Source organism: Triplophysa rosa, linkage group LG6 (genome assembly GCF_024868665.1).
Source record: "Triplophysa rosa linkage group LG6, Trosa_1v2, whole genome shotgun sequence".
NCBI classification, from domain to species: Eukaryota; Metazoa; Chordata; class Actinopteri; order Cypriniformes; family Nemacheilidae; genus Triplophysa; species Triplophysa rosa.
Genome location: NC_079895.1, coordinates 15683263 through 15705470, shown reverse-complemented (window position 1 = coordinate 15705470; position 22208 = coordinate 15683263). Strand labels below are relative to the sequence as shown.

General features: G+C 38.5%; 3 protein-coding genes across 3 annotated transcripts in view; 2 read left to right on the top strand and 1 right to left on the bottom strand.

Annotated features, from left to right (window-relative positions):
* The first annotated feature begins 8765 nt into the window (after positions 1–8765).
* LOC130556045 (gamma-crystallin M2-like) lies at positions 8766–9503 on the top strand. Its single transcript, XM_057336697.1, has 3 exons — positions 8766–8788; positions 8891–9133; positions 9231–9503. Exons 1-3 carry the CDS (start codon positions 8780–8782, stop codon positions 9501–9503), a joined length of 525 nt encoding a protein of 174 aa, XP_057192680.1. The 5' UTR covers positions 8766–8779.
* A 2864-nt stretch (positions 9504–12367) lies between these two features.
* Positions 12368–13430, bottom strand: LOC130556046 (gamma-crystallin M2). Its single transcript, XM_057336699.1, has 3 exons — positions 13407–13430; positions 13047–13289; positions 12368–12640 (listed from the first exon to the last, which is right to left on the bottom strand). Exons 1-3 carry the CDS (start codon positions 13413–13415, stop codon positions 12368–12370), a joined length of 525 nt encoding a protein of 174 aa, XP_057192682.1. The 5' UTR covers positions 13416–13430.
* Positions 13431–20625: 7195 nt separating this feature from the next.
* LOC130555324 (G2/M phase-specific E3 ubiquitin-protein ligase-like) overlaps positions 20626–22208 on the top strand; it is an 8139-nt gene continuing 6556 nt past the window's right edge. Inside the window, exons 1-5 of the mRNA XM_057335439.1 lie at positions 20626–20802; positions 20909–20988; positions 21204–21290; positions 21505–21821; positions 21906–22087. Coding sequence (XP_057191422.1) covers positions 20930–20988; positions 21204–21290; positions 21505–21821; positions 21906–22087 — 645 coding nt within the window. The 5' untranslated portion in view covers positions 20626–20802; positions 20909–20929. The remainder of the gene's footprint in view (positions 20803–20908; positions 20989–21203; positions 21291–21504; positions 21822–21905; positions 22088–22208) is intronic.

Here is a 22208-nt window from a genome sequence, read left to right as displayed (position 1 = left end):
ACGAGCTGTGCAGAGACGCAGCTTCTTTACAGCGCGAGCTTCACAGTTATAAAGTGAGGCTAGATTGTATTCTTATTCTTATGTTATTTTCTATAAGAGTTATAAAGTGAGGCACATCTTCTTTAGACAACGCGAGCTCCACAGTTATTCTGATGTAATATGTAATTAAAGAGTTATAAAGTGAGGCGTGTCTTCTTTATACAACGCGAGCTGCACAGACACGCGTCTTCTTTATATAGTTATAGTCAGGCGGGTCACATAACACGATAAACGTGTACATTTTAAACTTTCGAAATATTTGTGCACAGTCGTATGTTTGCGAAACGTACTTTATAAGAAAATAGTTTTGTTTTACGCACATGAATTGCTTTTTGTAAATGTATATTTATACTTTGTGCACGTAAATTAGGTTTTATTCATGTGAAACTGTTTACGCATGTGTGTATCTTGTTTTACGCATTAATAATTAATGAGACTAAAATCGCTCCATAGTTGCTCCTCCTGGGTCTGGCTGCAGACGATGCACTGTCAGCCGCACATGCACTCTCAGCCGCACATGCGCACTTTGCAGTGGGTCAAAATACTGTGTACAAACTAACGGCACGATATAAAAGAACGTCCTGTTAAAACCACCTGAAAATATTTCACGAGGTGGACTGTAAAATCCTATTTTCAAAAGGTGGAGTTTTTTGCTTTTTAAGAGTACCGTAAAGACTGGCGATTCAGGTCACGGCGGGGATTTATATACAATTACAGCTGAAAGACATTATTGAACATCTACACTAAATTAGAGGTGCACCGATTGACCAGCCAGAGACCGGAATCGGCCGGTTTTTCGTATAATCGGCCGGTCCGGTGACCGGCCGGTCAGTCTCACGTGTCACCGATTCCAAGCCGATCTTCTGTTGCCCGTAATGTGGGCAAGAACGTCACAGCCGTCAGTACCCTCAAAGCCGCAAGTAAACATGTAAACGTGCGCGCGAACAGCCTGTCTTTCACGGCTCGTTTATACTCGCATGTGTGTCCACCGGTCCGCGAGTCTCTGCTGACTGACGCGCATCTCTCATATCCGCTGACTGCACGCGCGTACACACGCATCATGTACTGTACAGACAAAAAGGTGCACTGTAGTTCATCTCTCGCTGCTCCGTCTACATGGGGTATGCTAACAGTGATGCTATTAGCATCATGCTAAACTCGGACACATGCTAAACTCATGTTGAAGTGGTTCACTCTGTGTAAAACAAACGTAAATTCCACTCAACCTGATTGCTTGTCTTACGTTAAAACTGTGGTCATTTCACCTAGGTAAAATGACATTCAACACGACTTCTACTTGTTTTTAAAAATCCAAAATATAGAAAAATGATATATATCTGATTGAGTTCTTTACTAACACAAAAAACTGCAAATACATATACATCTTTAGAGTAGAATTCACTCATAAGATTTTTAACTTTTTTATTGAAGTTGCAGGAAAAATCAACCCACTTCTTTTAATACTACAGACACAAGATAAAGACCATTTACATTTCAGAAAAAAATGAAATAAAGCAATGTTAGTTTCATAAACAGACGAGAATAAAGTTGAAGTATTTTATTGTTATCTTAGACTTTTGTGAGATGAGCACAAAATGAAAAAGGTAAATTAAGTGACATGTTTAGTTATATTTTATTATTTGTACTTCTTTTCAGTCACAGAGATCTTCAATTTAAGAGTTGTTTGGGAAAGAGAAGATTCTGTAATTTAATGCAGCTTGGAGAACTGCATTTAGGGAAATTTGGGGAAATTGTAGTGTTCAATCATTTATTCAATGAAAATTTAAAAAATGTGTATTGAAGAAAAGTTAATATGGTTTTATATACAGTATACGGTCAATTATAATTTGTGGATAGAAAATCGGAATCTGCAGGTTTCACTTGCAATAAAATCGGAAATCGGAATCGGCAAAGAAAATTGCAATCGGTGCATCTCTACTAAAAATGTCTGATTACTTCGCATATGTGCCTACGTAAAAGGTTATAATTGCAATATACATTACTAATTAATGTTATTACATTATTAAATAAAACTTTTCCGTGTAAGGTTATAATGGCAATATACATTACTAATTAACGTTATTACATTATTAAATAAAACTTTTCAATGTATAATATAAAATCATTACATTAAATGTTTTCTTTTTCAATTTTGTGCTTGACAAAAGATTCTGAGATGCATGTTGTCCACCACATTCTCTAAAAATACAGAATCAGAAAGAGCTTTATTGCGAAGAAGTTTGTTTTGGTGAAAGAAGCATCCGGTGCACAAAAACAGCAGCACACAGAGTCCATAACACAATACAATACAGAGGTTATCTATATATAAAAAATAATAGAATAAAAATAAGATAAAGAGTGTAAAACTATTCGTGTATATATATTGTATGTACAAAATATGTGCTATATACAGCATAACAGAAAATAATTTACACAAAAATTATATAAAAATAGAGTATTATGAAGTGGATATAATTAGTATTACACATCGTTACTATTGCACAATGTTATTAATTGCACAGTGGGTAGAACATTTAACTGTTCATGACGTAGATTGCGTGAGGGAAGAAACCTTTTTTTTGTGTCTGGTTGTTTTGGTGCTTATTGCTCTGTAGCGCCGACCAGACAGCAACAGTTCACAGAGATGATGGCTTTTCTTACTCTAGATCAGAGGTGTGGAACCTTGATGTCCTGCAGAGTTTAGCTCCAACCTAATCAAACACACGACTGTTGTGAAGTTTCTAGTAACCCAGAAGACTTTAATGAGCTGGTTCAGGTGTGTTTGATTAGGTTGGAGATAAACACTGCATGACAGTGGGCCTTCAGGATCAAGGTTCCCCACCCCTGCTCTAGATGTATACAGTTCTTGGAGGGTGGACAAGGGCAGCACCAAAATGTCCTGCATAAATGTAAAAACAAATATCAGTGGCTCTACAAGATTGTCTTCTATGAACTCTGCACTGAAGAACCGTTCCAAGGCCTCAGCAGCTTCTTCATCCTCCATGCACAGTATACGAGATAGCTGAAATGAGACAAGAAGATCCCCAGAGTTCTCCAAGCACCGCTGACGTGCAGTCTTAAGAACCATCATGACACGCACAAAAGAAACAACAATGCAAAAGAGGATAAGGAAAAATATGCTGAACAATAATGGCTGCAACCCTTCTAACAAAACCTACTTTTCGTGGAGACTGAACCACCTGCTTCTCCGGTGGAAACTCAAGGGTGAAAAGACTGGTTTCATCTACCTAAAAAAGCAAATATGAAGTTTGAGCCTGTTACCTTGGGTCCATAATTGGGTACTTTTCCTGAGCAGCTGCTACAAAGTAACGTGTACAAGTTACCTGTACGTGAAAACTTGAGGCTCTTCCTGTTTGTGCAAAAAATACATCACAAATTTACCTAGTTTGTCATGACAACATGCCAACATGCCATTTTTAACCTTATAGTTTGGTAGTGTTTGCATGAATGACTTTTTTAGTATGTGCGACAGAGATTGATAGTGAATGAGTTGGTAGTGTGTGTGAAAGATAGTGTAGTAGTGAATGAAAGTTTGGTAGCCTGCGTGAAAAGCTTTGATGGTGTGTGAGAGATAGTGTAGTAGTGAATAAGTGTTTGATAGCATGCGTGAAAAGCTTTGATAGTGTATAAGAGACATTATAGTAGTGTATAAGAGAGAGTTTGATAGTGTGTGCAACAGTAAGCTTGAAATGTCTTGAACAGAAACAGACATGTCGTAATCGTTTAAAATACACGAATCTTACCTTGAATAATGATTTATTCTCTTATTTATTAGTCTTATGAAAACTTCCCTGTCACTTTTCTTAACAACAGCCCAAAACACAGAGCCAGTAAAACACTCAATATTTTAACCGTCTTAAAGAAAATGAATTTAGATAGTTCTTCACTAATTTAGTTACTGTATGAAGAAAAAGTACCCAATTAGCACAGATGCGACATATTAGATACTGTAGATATCCGGATAGTTTTAGTTCCCGATAACATTGTCTCATAAATTAAAACAAAACGTTTACATCTACCTTACATAATATTGTATGAATTAAATAAATATACTTACAAAAGTTTGTTAGCGGTCACTGAACCCTCCCTCTAACAATGTCAAGGGGCCTCTGCCTGCGAGATATATCAGATAACGTTAAATATCAGGATCGTTTTCAATAACATTTACCTAATACTGAAAAACAACACTTTTACTTCAACTTAATCGTGTACGAAATGAATAAAAATACTTACAAGTGGCCTGTGCGTGCACCTAAAACACCCATCTGTCTGACAGCGCATGTGTCCGAGTGCGCAAGTGTAACGGAGGCCAGCTAGTGAAGAGCTGTGCAGTGTGTAAACCTCACTCCCCGACCAACAGAGACGCTCTAGCTAGAGACTGCGGTCTTTAGCCTCCACGTTAGAGCGCCCGTCTCCCATTCGGAACGACCCGGTTCGAGGCCCGCGCAGAGCGGGGCGAGTAGGACCGGTTACACAAGCGCGGCTGAGAGTGCAATGTGTCCGAGTGTGCATGTGCGGCTGAGAGTGCATGTGTCCAAATCATCTACAAGAAGCAGATTAAGTATCACTCTTTTATTTGCTTTTTCTTCAACATTTCCGAATAGTTCACTGACATGGTAAAGCATAACATGTCCTGTCTGTTTTGCTTATTTATAGAGGAAACTATATTTTTTGTAATCTTGAAAAACATTGTTAATAAACATGTTAAAAATATTCCTCCAAGATCACCATGTGCTAACCTGTTGCTCACCATATGAGTAGAAATGGCGGAGTTTAGCATAAAATGTCACTCATGTTATTGTCCAACCTGTTACATTGTGCGCACCTGGTTTCTCCTCTGTCCACCCTGTTCACTGTGTAGTTTTTTATATTAACCAAGTAAAATCAATATATGTTATACATGTTTTTTTCTGGTTACTTGCAAGTGAGGAATAAGCAAAACCAGGTCATTTAAAAATGGGACTAAATTGCATTAAAGTCCCTTTTTATACTAAACGTATACATTAAAATTACAATGTGGCACAAACATAACATGGCTTTTTATTACTTGTTTAGTAATACTTTTGAAACTTTGACTATTGAAATACAGTTGCAGGGTAAAGTGAGGTACATTTTATACATTTAGAACTAATAATTAATAGTTCTAAACACTTAAAAAAAGAGAATGTTCTCTAACAGGGGGGACATTTGGCTTGGGTCACATGGTAAAAAAAACTCTGGTAAAAATTACTACACCATAATATCTCGAGCTGGACCAGTAAGAGTTTGGTTCCAAAACGCGATAAACGCCATTAAAAAAAAAAAGATTTTCCGCCAAAATCAGTATTGTATCAGGTCGGTATTGAAAAGTCACTTTTTAATTTTACACAAAATGCGATATCCGCCATGTTAGTCTGTCATGTCATTTCTCCCTTTCTTTCCAAACCGCAATATACGGCAGTCTCACTTCTCTGCAGAATGCGATATATCCGCTCAACCAATCACAGCACACCATTCCACGTGTTGTAAACAGTAATGGCAGCGCTGTGAATACGGTCGGCATCCTGGTTTCCCTGATCTACTTTATATTTTGTGTTCAACAAACAAACACAAACATGAATAATTTTGATGGCATTGATGAACCCGTGCTAGTTTCTGCGGTGGGGAAGAAACGTAAGCCATCGAAATCTAATCATTTACGTGAGGAGATTAATAAAATGAGACACTAATTTATAGCATTAAAAAGATGACCCCTTGAATTCATTTTAGGAGCGATGACTGATTGAATGTATTTTTAGTCCAGTGCCTGCCCTGTATATAAGTTTAGTATTGTGTTGAGTTTAGAGGCTGTCATATGTGGATCAACTCACTTTATGTATTTTCATCAGTTTCAATATGAAAAATAACTTATATATTGATTCAATGGATTTATGGATTTATTTATTGATTCAATGGATGTCATGGATTTATTGCATTTTGGGGAAAAAATGATACGTTTTTATAATAAATCTTTTAAAATCAAAATCTGGACTATAATTTTTTATGTTACTAGAACCTAAAGATGCTATGTGAAACTTTAAAACAGAAAATATTGGTTTTCATCTTGCCTCTTTCTTTGTAAAGAAAACACATTTTTACTCAATCAATCAAAATTAAGTTAAATATGAAGAGTTTGGTTCCAAAACGCTATAAATCAGAGTTTAATAAGCCCTCCTTTAATTGAAATGTTTAGCAGTTTTTTGTGGAAAGTTACTTTTCCAGTTATTTCCATGTATTTGTGAGTTTGACAGGAGGTGTGGGAGAATGTGAAATTGCTTTAGAGATTGATATGGGAATCTGTTCACAGTCAGGATCAAGATACAGTAATATGAGCTGACAGACTAGTGATGGTGGTTCTCTGACTTTTTCAGTGAGACATCCCCTTTATGTAGGGTGCATCCCTTTGTGGTCCCCTCAGACAAAGGCTTATAATGTCAAACAAATATTAATTAAATGAAATGATTTAGTGCTAGGGCCTCCATTCATTTGGTTGGTAGCCTTATTTCTCAGATGTTTTATCTAAATTTGTAAAATATTGTGTCATATGGCCCCCAGTTTAAGAAACTGGTGTGTTTTATTGGTACTATACATTATTGTAGCTGTGACCCAATTCGGGGGCTGCAACCTTCTAAGGACACCGCCTCAAAGGTCCAAGAAGCAAACTGAAATGAGACGGCCTAGCCTCGCCAAGTATTTCCTAATTGCGTCACCTGCTGCTCCTGTTACGTGGCGACAGCAGAAGGACACAGCAGAGACGTTTCTGACTTTTTTAAACAAATACGGAGCCAGAAAAATGATATTTTACGTTAAGAGAACATGACACGTTTATGTAGATTAAAACAGCCCAACAGTATATTAAATTAACCAACCTTAGAAATTTAAAACACAATAATGCACCAATAATGTTAATGAACAACGTATAATATTAAAACACTGAAATGGACCGTTTTTGTAAATTACATACTTTTATTTAACTAAAGTTTTGAATGATTATTTAAAAATTTCAAGCCGTTACAGGCGCACAATGAATCTCAGGATAGCCAAAGCTGTGAAGGATACATTCGTTCTATCTTTAAAACCCCGCGGAAATAAGGTCACATTTTGGGGCTGCTTTTGAAGCAACCTTTGATCGGTCTTAAAAGTCCTTCAGCCTTCTAAGGACGAAGCCTCCGAATTGGGACACATGTAGTGATGTTACATTCGTGAACGAATGTTCTTTTTGAACAAATATGATTGATCTATTCACTGCAGTTAGAAAGAAAAAGTTGAAATGGTATGGACATGTCGTTAGAGCTAACAACTTATCCACAACAATCCTCCAAGGTAGCGTCCCAGATGGCAGAAGACGAGGCAGACAGAGGAAGAAATGGGCTGACAACATTACAGAATGGACTATGAATAGCTTTGCAGAGACACAGGCACTAGCACATGACCGAGACAAATGGAGGGACCTGGTTAGATGTTCAACAGTACAGCGACCCGACGACCATGCCAGGTCATGGGACTAATGATGATGATGATTGTATTTTGCGTTATAATATTTTATATAATATTTTTTTCTTCCAGCACATGCTCATTCCAGAGGTAGTCATGTTTAATCTGTTCTGTTTCTTGAGCTGCTTCACTGCAGAGTCCTGTTTTACTTGACTGTTCTCTGTTGTGTTCCAGTCTTACTTTTATACCCGAGTGAGCTGAAAAAAACTGTGCTGGCTATTGAGAAAGACAAACTCCTGATTCAGCAGACCAGTATGGAAGCCTTTAGTAGTATGGAGCGCTTTTATTTTGCTGGCCTACAGATTTTGTACATTTTACACAATAGCATTTTCTAATTTTGCCCTGAAGTACAATTTGGTTGTTAAATTCAATTTATTTAGCTAAAATCGATCTTAGCCCAAGTCAAATGACATGGCTATTGTTGAAATAAAATGTACACAATCTAAGAAAGATATTACTGAAAATAAAATCCTGCCTGTTCTTAGGTTTGTAATGCCCTTGAATTGTGACCCATTTTTTAACTTCCATACGACTCCGAGGGGTTAATACATGTTTGTGAATAAAAATTATTATCTAGCCAAGAAAAGTTTAATTAAAATTTTGACCAAATTGAACTAAAATCATTACAGTGGCACGCTGGCTCCACAAATCTCTTAGTCAAATAACCAAATTGGTTTTGAGGTACGTGAGAACCAATGAGATTTGACAATTATATACGTGGATCCAACATGCCTTCATTGTGGATGTAGTTCTCCCATCTATACTTGTTTAAATTTGAACGTGAACTATCCTGGCTAAATAAGCTCAAAATATTATTTGTTTTTACTCACAAACATATAATTTTTTTAATAAGTTGATCTATCTATTTAACAACAAAACAAGCGGAGTGATATACCTCTGTGTGTCTTTTTTGCAACGACTGTCTGTTAACTATGGATTTGTAGAAAAAGTACTGATATGACTGGTGTGACTCAGTTGTTTTGTTTGATGCAAGCAGCACACCACCATATTGGCTAATAGGCCAGTTAATGGAAGACTAATAAGTAAAGTGCATTTTGGATTTCCATGGGCCTCTATTCCATGTTGCCCGGTCAGGAGTTTTTACAATAGGAGGCACATATCCTTTAGGTTTGGGAAGGTATAAATGTAGGGGTTAAACTGAGCAGGGTGTCAGTGTACAAGAACGAAAAACACTATCACCACCATCATGGGAAGGGTAAGTACTATTGATATATCTTGAAATTAAAACAATAATATACCTGGAAACTTCTTTGTTTAAAATGTGTTTTATTATTTTCTTTTTGTTTTACAAAAATAGATTGTTTTCTATGAGGAGAGGAACTTCCAGGGTCGCTCTTATGAGTGTATGGGCGACTGTTCTGACATGTCCTCCTACCTGAGCCGCAGTCACTCCTGTAGAGTGGAGAGCGGATGCTGGATGATGTATGATCATCCCAACTACATGGGAAACCAGTATTTCTTTAGGAGGGGCGAGTACGCTGACCACACGTCTATGTTTGGAATGAGCAACAGTATCAGATCCTGCCGTATGATCCCCATGGTAAAGGCACAATAATAACTATTTTACTTTACTGTTGACTAAACCCTTTTTATTCTAATTTTACACAATTAATAAATATATACAAATACCTTTACAGCACAGGGGATCCTACAGAATGAAGATCTATGAGAGGGAGAATTTTGGAGGTCAGATGTACGAGCTGATGGACGACTGTGACTCCTGCATGGACCGCTACCGTATGTCTCACTGCCAGTCCTGTCATGTGATGGATGGTCACTGGCTCATGTATGAGCAGCCCCACTACAGAGGCAGAATGTCGTATTTCAGGCCTGGAGATTACAGGAGCTTCAGTAATATGGGTGGCATGAAATTCATGAGCATGAAGCGTATCATGGACTCTTGGTACTAGTGTTCTAATGTTTCAATAAAACAATTTTTTACACTCTGAGCCCTGAAATTCTTTATTTATTATTGCCTCCAAAAACAACACTTTATTGGGAGCAGTCATGGATTTTTTTAATGAGCAATGCATTTATTTTCATTAAAAGCATGTTACTACTGTAAAGTTAAATTTAAGCTAAAATTTAATTATACATTTTTGTAATTATTATACTGCAAATTATCTTTCCTAATACACAAAGAAATAAACGGCCTTATAGTTTTTGTGATGCTGAAACTGTGAAACTGTGCCGTATAATGTGTCAAGGAGGGACAAGGAGAGAACCCTAGCGCAGGCAGCTTGACACAAACAATGATTTATTTAAATAAAACACAAAACAACGACCCATGAGGGGGTAAAACAACAAAACAGGGGAATATAATATATATAACAGAGATAAAACAGGAACGTAGACTTACTAAACTAGACTAATAAAACACTTGACAAAACTACACTGACTAAACTAGACAATACCTCACAGGACACAACGCAGGAACAGGACATGAAGTCTTTGCAGACACGGAACAAAACGAACCAGCACAGGACAGAAGACACAAAGGCATAATAAAGGGAACCTTTATTATGAACCTTTATTAATAAAGGGAACCTTTATTATGAAAATCATTAACAGTCAATAATGAGGAAACGAGGGGGCAGGGACATAGACGAGACCAGAGAGAGCGCATGTTATGTCAGAACCAACAATAACATGTCTCTCTCCACACAAAACATGAGGCTCTGTCATGATCCTGCCACTAGATCAAGGAAGACATGACATGCTGATGCAGAATCATGACAATATTTTGAAAGAGTTAATCAGAGTAGATTAAACTTTATTGTCATTACACATGTACAAGTACAAGGCACAAAGTTTAGCATCTAACCACAAGTCAGATGAGTAGCAAGTGCAGTATATACAGTATGTATAGATGAAACAATATGCACAAATAAAAGCAGATAATTACAGATGGGTATATATACAGTATTATCAACATGATATAAAGATATATGTGCTATGGACATAATATAAAGAGTACTATAGACAATATACAGATGTGCTGTGAACATATAAACAGAAGATTAAGTGCCATGTGCATACAGTATAGATGCATTGTGCAAATAATGTATAGGCTGAAGCTAAGAAGAATTATATACAGAATGTGAATGTTTACAAGATGCTATGCCTACTTAGAAGTGACTACAGTTTTGGCCATGATGAGAGATGAGGAGTGTGTCGTGGGAGGGGCAGGGGGGTTCAACTGGGGACAGAGTTCAGTAAGGAGACAGCTGTGGGGAAAAATCTGTTCCTGAGTCTAGTGGTTCTGGTACGGAGGCTCTTGAATCGCCAACCAGGGTAGAAGTTTGAAAAGGCTATGGGCAGGATGGACGGAGTCCTTAAGAGGTGCTGGTGAGCCTTTTTGACCATACTGAAGGTGTTGGTGGTCCAGGACAGGTCCTCAGAGATGTGGGTCCACAGGAACTTGAAACTGGAGACACATTCAACAGCCATTCCGTTGATGGGGATTGGGTCATGCGTGCATCCTTTCTCCCTCCTGAAGTCCACGATGAGCTCCTTTGTTTTGCTGGAGTTAAGGAGCAGGTTATTGTCAGCGTACCATGCAACCAAGTGCTGCACCTCCACCCTGTAGGCTATCTTATTGTTGTCACTGGCGAGGCCGATCACCGTGGTGTCGTCTGCAAACTTGATGATGGTGTTGGATCCATTCACAGGCCTGCAGTCATGGGTGAAGAGGGAGTAGAGGAACGGGCTCAGAACACAAGCCTGTGGTACGCCGGTGTTGAGTGTGATGGTGGTGGAGCAGGTGTGAACTTACCTAACATGCTGAGGTCTGTTGGTCAGAAAGTCCATGATCCAGCCAAGATCTCCAAGTATAGTGGTTAACTTGGAAGGAATGAAGGCTGAGCTGAAATCAACAAACAGCAAACGAGCATGTGTATAGTTGTTGTCCAAACGTGTAGACTGTATCCTCTGTGCTCCTATTGCTGCGGTAGGCAAATTGGTGTGACGAGGACGCATTTCTTGAGGTGTGCCAGGACCAGTCGCTCAAAGCACTTCATGACAAGTAGTGCTAAAGAGTTAATCAAATTCAGATCTTTACAGTCTGTCGTCAGTTATTCTTCAGCTGCTTCGAAATGTAATGTTGTTTTGCGAACTATCCCTTTAAATAACAGTTTTCTGACGGTAGGCCTGCTGCCGTCAAATGAAGTGGGAGTGAAAGTTGCATTCACATGCTCCTCGGATGGTCTCATTTCCTGAGTTGGAATGTGAAAACAACATGGACGCTAACATTATTATAAAAATGTGTTGGATTTGTATTATCAGAGCTTTCCAACTTGCATTCACATGAATTTTCTCAGTCCGGAAATAATTTTTCAGATTATTCTGACACCACATAAACACAGCATAATTAAACTAGCGATCATGTGCATTGCTGGCTTCTTACCTCCCAACATACAGAGGGCAAATATTTATTGTATATTTCATTTAAATGAGGCACCCAACCCTAGTTTTTACTTTCATCTTGTTGGTCCATTGTGTTGGTGGCAAAAGCCGTAATTTGCCACTGTTGAAATTGCTTATCTCACCAACCTATTGTTTGTTCAGGAATTGCTAAAAATACTAGAAAAGAATCGCATGCGATTTGTTCCTTTATTTCTACAGCTCCTGTATTGTCAGAGCTCTGAAGTATTCATATTGTCGTTGTGTTGTTGATGTTATTTAAAATATTATTTAAAAATACATATTTCAGTGTTATGAATGAATTTTTCACAAACTTTTTTCTTTAGAATTATTTTATTGAAATATTAGAACGCTAATACCAAGAATCCATGATACGCCTCATGCTCATGAATCTCATTCCACCCATATTACTGAAGCTCCTGTACTCTCCAGGCCTGAAGTACCACATTCTTCCTCTGTAGTGGGGCTGCTCATACATGAGCCAGTGACCGTTCATCACATGACAGGACTGGCAGTGAGACATACGGTAGCGGTCCATGATGTTGTCACAGTCGTCCATCATCTCGTACATCTGTCCTCCAAAGTTCTCCCTCTCATAGATCCTCATTCTGTAGGATCCTCTGTACTGTATTAAAAGAGAAGTACATTGTAATTAAATTTATTAGAAGGGATCAACATCACATCTAAAAATACAGGAATATAATATAACAATTAAATATAATAATAGTCCACAAATCTGAAGATTTTCTGTGATTCTGTGAAGTTATTAATAATAAAATAATAATATTCCTCCCTCCCCTTATTATTGCCAAAGGAGATAAATACTGTAATAATGTAATGTAATGTAATAAATAATGTAATATTTGTTAATAGTAATTGAGCAACTTAAAAATGTTCTTTGTTCTTTATTGTAGGTTTATTGTATTATCGCTCCTGTATGACATATCGCTTATTGCTCCCTGAACTCTCTGTAAGTCGCTTTGGATAAAAGAGTCTGATAAATGACTAAATGTAAATGTAAAGCTTCTCACCATGGGGATCATACGACAGGACCTGATGCAGTCATTCATTCCAAACATAGACATGTAGTCAGCGTACTCGCCCCTCCTAAAGAAATACTGGTTTCCCATGTAGTTGGTACGGTCGTACATCATCCAGCATCCGCTCTCCACTCTACAGGAGTGACTGCGGCTCAGGTAGGAGGACATGTCAGCACAGTCGCTCATACATTCGTAAGAGCGACCCTGAAAGTTCCTGTCCTCGAAGAAGATAACCTGAAAGAAAACACCATTTTGATTTTAAATCATCAATACAGAAAAATATTTGGTACTTTGCAACATTACAGTTTATATGTCTAATTTGTCACTCAAATCATAATTTTTAGAACTTACTCTCCCCATTCTGTCAACTGTTGGTGTAGCTCCAATGCTTTGTGCCTTGTATTTAGGCTACCTTTATATACTTTTTTTCAATTCAACGACTGTGTGTGCCCTATTGTATAGGAACACCTGACCCAGCAATACGGTGCGCTGGCCTTTAAAATTGAACTGCTCTATGTGACTAGATCATGATTTCCACCTGCTGTGTTTGTCCCCTTTACCCCTTTTTCAACAGGAATGCTTTCATAGATTTCTAATCACATGTGTTTAAAATGTGTATGGCACAGAAAAGGCCTTATGAGAATGAATGTATATTCATGTGAAACCACAGATGTCTTTTGTTGTGAAGTAACTCAGGTAATTTTGAGTTTATTGTAGGGAGCCCACATTACCAACAAGCATAACTATGGAGTTATGGAGTGATATAATATTGCAATGACACACAGTCTATTTTTTAAAGATTAATGAATCTGATTAATTATTAAATTAATCAGACATTTTCCCAAACAGGGCTCTACGGTAACTTATTTTTTTAGGAGCACTTGTATGTATACCGCAGAATACATCTAACAACAAACTGAAACATTCAGGGAATCTTTCAAATACATTAAATATTGCACATTAGCCTCGTTTGGACAATTCTCAAACAAAAACATTTATTTATTAGCACCAAAAGCAGCATCGTATAACTAAAGACATGGTGCTAGGCTCAGCTGTTAAACGCCTGGCGATCGTTCAAAGTACGACATACAGTAACATTTATCATGCGTCCAACAAGTGTCAGTATTGCTGGACACACACCCCTCCAAACAACACCTGATGAAACACTAATGTGTCAGGAATTCTCAGGAGTCAAGTGCAGGGTACAAATACAGGTTTATTTGGATGCTTAAGACAACCCCAACAAAACCGCCGGAGCGGAACACAGCGAGGGTCAATGCCGCCAGAGCGGAACTAGAGAAGGACCCGGGGGATAACTATGGGGGATTAGATGGCTCGAGTGCTCGGCTGGTGACAGAAAATGGCCAGGGGAAGAGAATAACAGAGTCCGTCGTCCAGCGAGAGGTAGAGCCCTGCAGGGAGCTACAGAAGCAAAACCACTGTATATGAGTTCACAGGGCAGATAGTTCACAAAACATCCCGAAATCCAAAAGGCGAAAGTGCCCACAAAAACGGGAATAATTCCAAGAGGCGGAGAGCCACTCTAGGTCAGGGTAAATCCACACGGCGGAGAAATCACTCGAACTGCGGTAATCCACAAGGCGGATAAATCACTTGAATTGGGGTAAATCCACAAGGCAGGAAATCACTCGAACTGGGGTTAATCCACAAGGCAGGAAGTCACTCGAACTGGAATAAGTCAGCACCGAGCAGAACCGGTAGTAGATGGATGGAAGCCGGCAGCTGGGGAGGCGGTCGCTGGGTAGACAATGCTGAGAGAGAGGCAGACACCCGGGAGTGTGCTAAACTCTGGAGCCAAGACAAGACAAGACTAGGTGAGCTGATAATAATATAACTTGGAACAAGACTAGGCAAGAGTTACTTAACGGCAACCCTACTGTCTAAACACTAAATGTCTGACACGGGACAATTGAAAACAGACGGAATATAAGGGGAGCAGGATAAATCAGAAACAAGGAACCAGCCGGGGAAAGGCGATAATAGAAAGGAGAACCAGATGAAAAGAGGTAACCCAAATGAATTGATTAACAAGGTAAACGAGAGGGGCGGGGTGGAGCACGTGGACTGGCAAGCTGTCAAAACAGTCACGTGCCCGACACAACAAAGACAGAGGACAGGCCAGACAACATAGAGAGTGCTAGACCCGAGACCTGACAGTAGCCCGTCCCCCCCAGCGGTGCCACCGGGCGTCCTAGGAGGGGGCTCACTTCGACTCCGAGGAAGTCCAAGATCAGAGACTGGTCCAGGATGTCCCGTGATGGTACCCAACTTCTCTCCTCTGCGCCATAGCCTTCCCAGTCCAAGTACTGCATGCCCTTGCCACGGCGACGAATGTCCAATAATTTACTGACCGTATAGGTAGGAGAGCCATCCACAAGATGAGGGGAGGGGAGGTGGGGCGATTGCTGGCAGGATTGAGAGGGGAAGAGTAGACAGGCTTGACCCTGGATACACGAAAGACGGGGTGAACACGACCAAGGGGTGGGGGAAGTCTGAGCCTGACAGCCACTGGATTAACCACCTTGGTGATGCGGTATGGACCAATGAATTTGGGTGCCATCTTATGAGAAGGCGCTCGGAGAGGCAAGTCCTTGGTGGAGAGCCATACCCGCTGACCACACAAATAGGCTGGAGGAGAGAGGACCGGTGACGGTCAGCCACTGCTTTGGTCTGTCTTTCAGTTCGGGCCAGAACGGGACAGCAGCATCGGGTTCCTGTCATGGAAACAGATCCCGGTTCTGGAAAGAGTTCTGTAGACAGATCGGGCCTCTGCGAGTTTGTCTTCTGGTTTTCATCCCCAGACCAACGGGCAATGTGAGCGGGCCAACCAGGATCTTGCTAGAATGCTCTGCTGTCTGACATCTAGCAACCCGAGCTCCTGGTGCTCTCAACTCTCGTGGGTAGAGTACGCCCACAATTCCCTCCCTTCGGCCTTGTCAGGTATGTCCCCATACTGTGCTCTTTCGGTTATCTAGACCCGAGACCTGACACTAATTTACAGTCACACTGCCTACAGACATCACCTCAAAACCAAAAGTATAAAGCAAAGCACTAAATGGTGCGTTAAGCATGTTTTCATAATGGGACATGCCGCTCAGTTGACTAGTATGAAAAGCAGCCCATCGCAGTGCATAATGTCACATAATATACATGTAGGCACATTTGGGAGTCATAGTTTTTTTTAGCCCTCTGGTACTTTTACATTTTACAGTTTGAAATGTTAAAAATCGTAGCTTCATCAGAATGTGATGACACGCGAATATTTTGTCACATAAGCTATGTGAACACACAAAAAACAATATGGACATGATTCGTATATGTTAAGCGGTCACAGAAAAATAGTCACACTTGGCTCCTTTGCGGTCAAAAATGACCGACATGGGAAATATATGAGAAATATAAAAAAATATGAAAACAAAGATGTTTTGGTGGCGCAAACTACAAATCAGCCACTGTGCAGAAAAAAGTGCACAGCAATCAAGGGGTGACACTCTAAAATATCAAGAGTGCAAAATAGTCACCCACGCACACACAAACGCACACACACATACACTCAAAAAAATGAACTGGTAACGCTGCAACAGAGCAAATTAAGAGAATATCTTAAATAAAATCAATAAATTAAATAAAAATACAAAATAGGCTCTCTCTCTGCCTCTCTAACACACACATACACACACGCACTCACACACCGGAACCTAGATGTTACACCATGCCATTAAACGTTTTCCTTTTTTTTACAACCAAATGGCACTAATCTGCATTTCAAAGATTGGATTTTGGGACGAAAAATGTATGATAATTATAGCATTAATAAATTCATTATTACCATAAACTTCTTTCAAAATGCAAAATAAGAAATATTTTGAACAAAAATGTATTACATACATTTTCCTGATAAAAGTTACAGGAGCCTAGTGTGACCGCGATGGAGCCAAGTGTGACCCCTAAATGAAGAGGCCCAGTAAACTGAATGAAATAACCATTAATTGTAAAATGTTTGTATAAAGTGTTTGATTTATCGCTATCCATTCCTTATTTTGTTAGATATCTTAAGTATCAAATACTAAGTAACAAAAAGCCTTTCCATGTGTTCCTTTTATAACAACATTTTAATGTTTGACTGTAATCATAATGCAAAACTTTGTACTTATCAAACCAAAAATATCTAAAAGTTGACAAAAAGTTGACAAAAAATCTTTGATATTGTCTACATGTACATTCAAATCAACAAATCCTAAATCATATCTGAACAACTAGTTAATTCACAAACTACTCTATAGAGGGCTATACTGGAACCTAGTGGTTACTCCATTACACATGCCACTACACGTTTTTGCTTTTTTTACAACCAGAATGCTCTAATAAAAAATTGTCGAAAGATGGATTTTAATAGCCAGGGGGCTCATTCATCAACAGTGCGTAGAAAAGTTTCCATATTTTGTCCTACGAATGAAATTTAGAATGTGTATAAGTACAAAAAAATCTATTTATCATACGTGCATACACGATTTTAACGCACACCGCTGAGTAATCATTGTTGATAAATCCCACATGTTCTTAAGCGCCATATTCGTTCACATTCATGGTAATTTGCATTCGGTAACGCCCCCAATGAACCATATATGGTGACGAAACCTCCCTTTATGAATCACGTGAATGTACTCTGTGCTTTTACTAAACAGATCACAGTGGTCTTTGAAAGGACATTCTTTGCGCAGTGCATGTTTTGCTCAATTTGGTTTTTATTGTTAATTTAATAATTATTTATGGATTATATATATTTATATAATTTATATATTTATAATAGGAGATTTATTTAGCTAAATTTAACATTTTCAGAAAAGAAACCGAATTTGCAGTTATTTTTTGGTGAAATTGAAATGTTATTATGATTAGGTAAAGTGATGTAGTAATAGATAAGCTGAGAGAAATGTTAAAAAAAATATTTATATGATTTTTGTAATAATGATAAATATGCAAACCTCTTTTTGTTCTTTATCAGTTTGTTTGAATGTTTTTTCTTTTATTTATTTTTCATATATTGTTCTGTTTAGTGTGTCTTTTAAATTGAGCTTTCAAAAAAAGGTTTGCCAAATCATCCAGCAAAGTGAGATCCGCCATGACACTATAACTACTGTAGTGTATTTCGGGGAAACTATGAGTTTAACCACAGTAACATACGTATAATTAATGGAGATTAACCATTAACTATTTTATACACTTTACCTGATGCAGCAGAATTAATAATAGCGACAGACTAAATGTACTCGGCCAGCGAGTGATCAGCAGATCGTATATCAACTCTAAGAAATATTACTTTCCTGGCCTTGGAAAAACAATATTCTTGTATAATATACTGTAGTACAGTACCACTTCAGAAATCAAGCAGTTTAAGTGACGTTGATATGTACGGTGGCCGCTAGGTGTCACTACGCTGCAACTGAAGAAAACACATGCAAACACAAAAAACACAAGCAAATTCAGAAAGCATCTTCATTAGTTTGGCGACACATTCCCTGCAAATACTCGAAACACAAACAAACACAGAAACGCGCTGCAAATACTCGCAACACAAACAAACACAGAAACGCGCTGCAAATACTCGCAACACAAACAAACACAGAAACGCGCTGCAAATTCTCGCAACACAAACAAACACAGAAACGCGCTGCAAATTCTCGCAACACAAACAAACACAGAAACGTGCTGCAAATTCTCGCAACACAAACAAACACAGAAACGCGCTGCAAATTATCGCAACACAAACAAACACAGAAACGCGCTGCAAGCTGCACAAACGACAACGGAAGTGTTTCCGGGGGACCCCAAAAACTTGCGTGTGTGTGTGTGCGTGTGTGTGTGTGTGTGTGCGTGTGTGCGTGGGTGTGTGCGTGTGTGTGCGTGTGTGCGTGTGTGTGTGTGTTTCAGTGACTGATACAGGTGCCATCCCAGCTAGTTCAGCTGTTCTCAACTTCATGAAATACAGACAACTAAAAGAAAATGAAAGGAGGACATTTTCAAAAAGTAAAAAGAAATCAAGAAAACAGTGAGGGTATGTTAAAATTAATGTTCAAGATTATAAATTATTTTCTAATAATAAATTAATAATATAAACACTATCATCATTGTTTTTCATATTTTCTGATTAATGATTTAGATTTCTGTTGGCATCATGACCAAGACCAAGAATGGTTTCAGGCCCATAAGAGGGAAAAACCTACCTCTACAGGTTGAACCTGAGTGGTCATTGGAGCAACTTTTGCCAGCTGCCATAAAAAAACTGAAAGACTTCAATCGAGACATGGAAGATGGAGAATATGTCTTGCTATATCCTGATGGCTCTCAGATAAAAAATATACCTGGGACTGACACACCTTTTACCATTGGGCAATACAAAGAGGCCATTGGAAAAGCTTATCAAAGGATCACACTGTTCATCTGCGTGCTTGAGGACTTTTTGTCCAAGAGTAAGTATTTAAATTATACACTTGAAAAAGATCAAGGTATTTAAAAATGCACAGTTCTTTAGTTTTAACAGTTGACTTTGTTGAAGGTGAAGGGATGACTTCATAAGTGTGGGATTACCCACTGAGATTGTTAATAATTGCTGCTTTGATGCTAAAACAGAGCACATTAAAGCAACAGCAAACTCAGCAGTACGCCGGCCAAATGGACAGCAAGTCAAATGAGAAAAGACCGGCGTTAACCTTCTATATTTTATAGGCATAACTTTTTCTAAATGACTGCACAAGAGGTCACATCTCATGAATTCATCTTGAAAGACAAACGGATATGTGTGTGATGTGGTAGAAATCGATCTTGAAGTTCAAAAAATCTCTCAGACAAAGAAGGTCCAGGTGTCAAGGAGTTAACTTTATTTGATCAGGCCAAACAAAGTGAGATGTCCTTAGTCATCTAAAAACCAAGTGTTTTCAGTCTACAGTTATAGTGAAACTTCTGAAAGGTGGTCCTTTCTAAAACCAATCAGGTAGATTCCCGTTATCTCTTATTTTTATTAACCAATTGTTGATTTTCTGCCACCAATATCCCAAGCAACAAGGTGCGTATTTATTCGTGGTAGGCTGGCTATTACCTAATTTTTAAAATATATTTTTATATATCCTCGCCCACCACAATTATGTCATGGTCATCATGACCTGTTTCCCCTTCTTCACCTCCTTCTCTTGTCTTTATCTGTGGCAAAACTGTGGCCTTGCTCAATGTAGATTGTAGTCATAGTAACGGGGGCGGAACATGCCCAGATTTGGTCATACTGTAGGGTTGGAGCCGGAAAAAGTCCCCAGATTTCATAAACACTGCCAGACATCAAAAACACAGCTGTGCAGGGTGCTTTTCAGAATCTCATACAAATGTGTTTAAAACGAAGAGCAATACACAGTGAATAATGATCAAAAACATAAAGACATATCAAATTCCTCCATACTTTGCAGCTTTGGTCAAGTCCTGAATGCAGTACACCAGAGCATAGACACGGGTAAGTTAAATTTCTGAAAACACGTTATTTTGGTCCCCGTGCCAGCTATATCAATGTCAGTATTTTTCAGTGCATTCACTTTTGAAATTACCATCAAGCAAGCAAAAAAGCACAATTTCTACTCATTAAAATGTATCTAAAAATTAATTAAAATAGTTTGTACATTTTAGGTCAACCATAACATCAGAATTATCTGAGGCATCAACATCCCAGTCATCTAATGTGCAAGTATGTAATGTTCTGCGATATATTAAACTGTAAATTAACTTATTCTTAGGGTATTTATGTGATGACTGATGTAAGTTCTTATTGTGCTGTGTTATTGGTGCTGCAGGCCAAGAGTGCATCCCAACAGATGTCCACCTCAGTGACTCCATGCACCTCACTGACTCCATCCACAAGTGGCTTCTACAAGTCAGTAATAAGACATTAACACTTTATTATGACATCATTAGTGCGGTATAAAAATATTAAACCGAGACATAGTTTTTATGAGCTGTGTGCTGTGCTCCTAAACACTGGTTATACAATAACAAAGTACTGTACTGCAGCAAGAACAACAAAACATCTCGGTTTCACAATGCATTCTGGATTAACTGTTTCATTGTTCTTGTACTTCCTTTCCACAGTACATATACCAATATCTATGCACCTGTCATTATTGACAGCAGTTCTTCAGATCTTGAAGATGTAGAGAAAACACAAGAGAAAGACTGGTACTATCACATAAACTGAGTACATCTAATGACTTTGTGCTTACTGTTAGCTTTTCTTGTTTGCCCATCAGATACAATATTTGTCTTAAACTTAAATACATTTTTAGTTGCCTTCACTAGTAAATCTATTAAACTATAGAGAAACTGCTTGACATCTGAATTATAGTTTACTTATTTTACTTATATACAAACTTATTGTTTGCTTATTTTGCAGTGATGGACAAGATGGGCCTACAGCTGCAGACATAGTATCAAATCTAGCACATTGTCTTAACAGAAAGTCCTGTAACAGATTTAACATGAACAGGGCCAATGTCTGGGATGGTGCTGATAGAGGTTTTAGGCGTTCCTCATTTGACCCCACCTGCAGCATGTTGGTGAAATTCACTGACGACGTTGGGCTGATGGAGGAGGCCCTGGATACTGGGGGGCCTACTCGAGAGTTTTTAACCCTGTTGATGGATGCCATCGAAACAAGGAGAGTTTTTGAAGGCAAAGACAATGCAAAATACCTCTCGTTTGACTGTCAAGGTAATATTTTTCACATTTTTATAATGTTGATTTTATACTTTATAAAATCAATTTATATTAACATTGCAATATTGGTAATTTTAGCTGCAGAAGACAATGAATATTTTCACATTGGAAGAATGATTGCGGTGTCTATTGTCCATGGAGGTCCAGGGCTGTGTTGTCTTTCCCCAAACTTCTTCCTTTACCTCATTGGTAAAGAAAAGAAAACAGAGGCAACAATTGAGGACATACCTGATGATGAAGTCAAGAAGGCCCTCCTTGAGGTAATTTTGCTAGGCTGGGATTATAAACAATTTCAAGAAATCAATTCTTGCCATCAGCTGACACAACAATATGGATACTTTAATAGCTGTATAAAAGTATATTTTAATACTCTAAGCACAT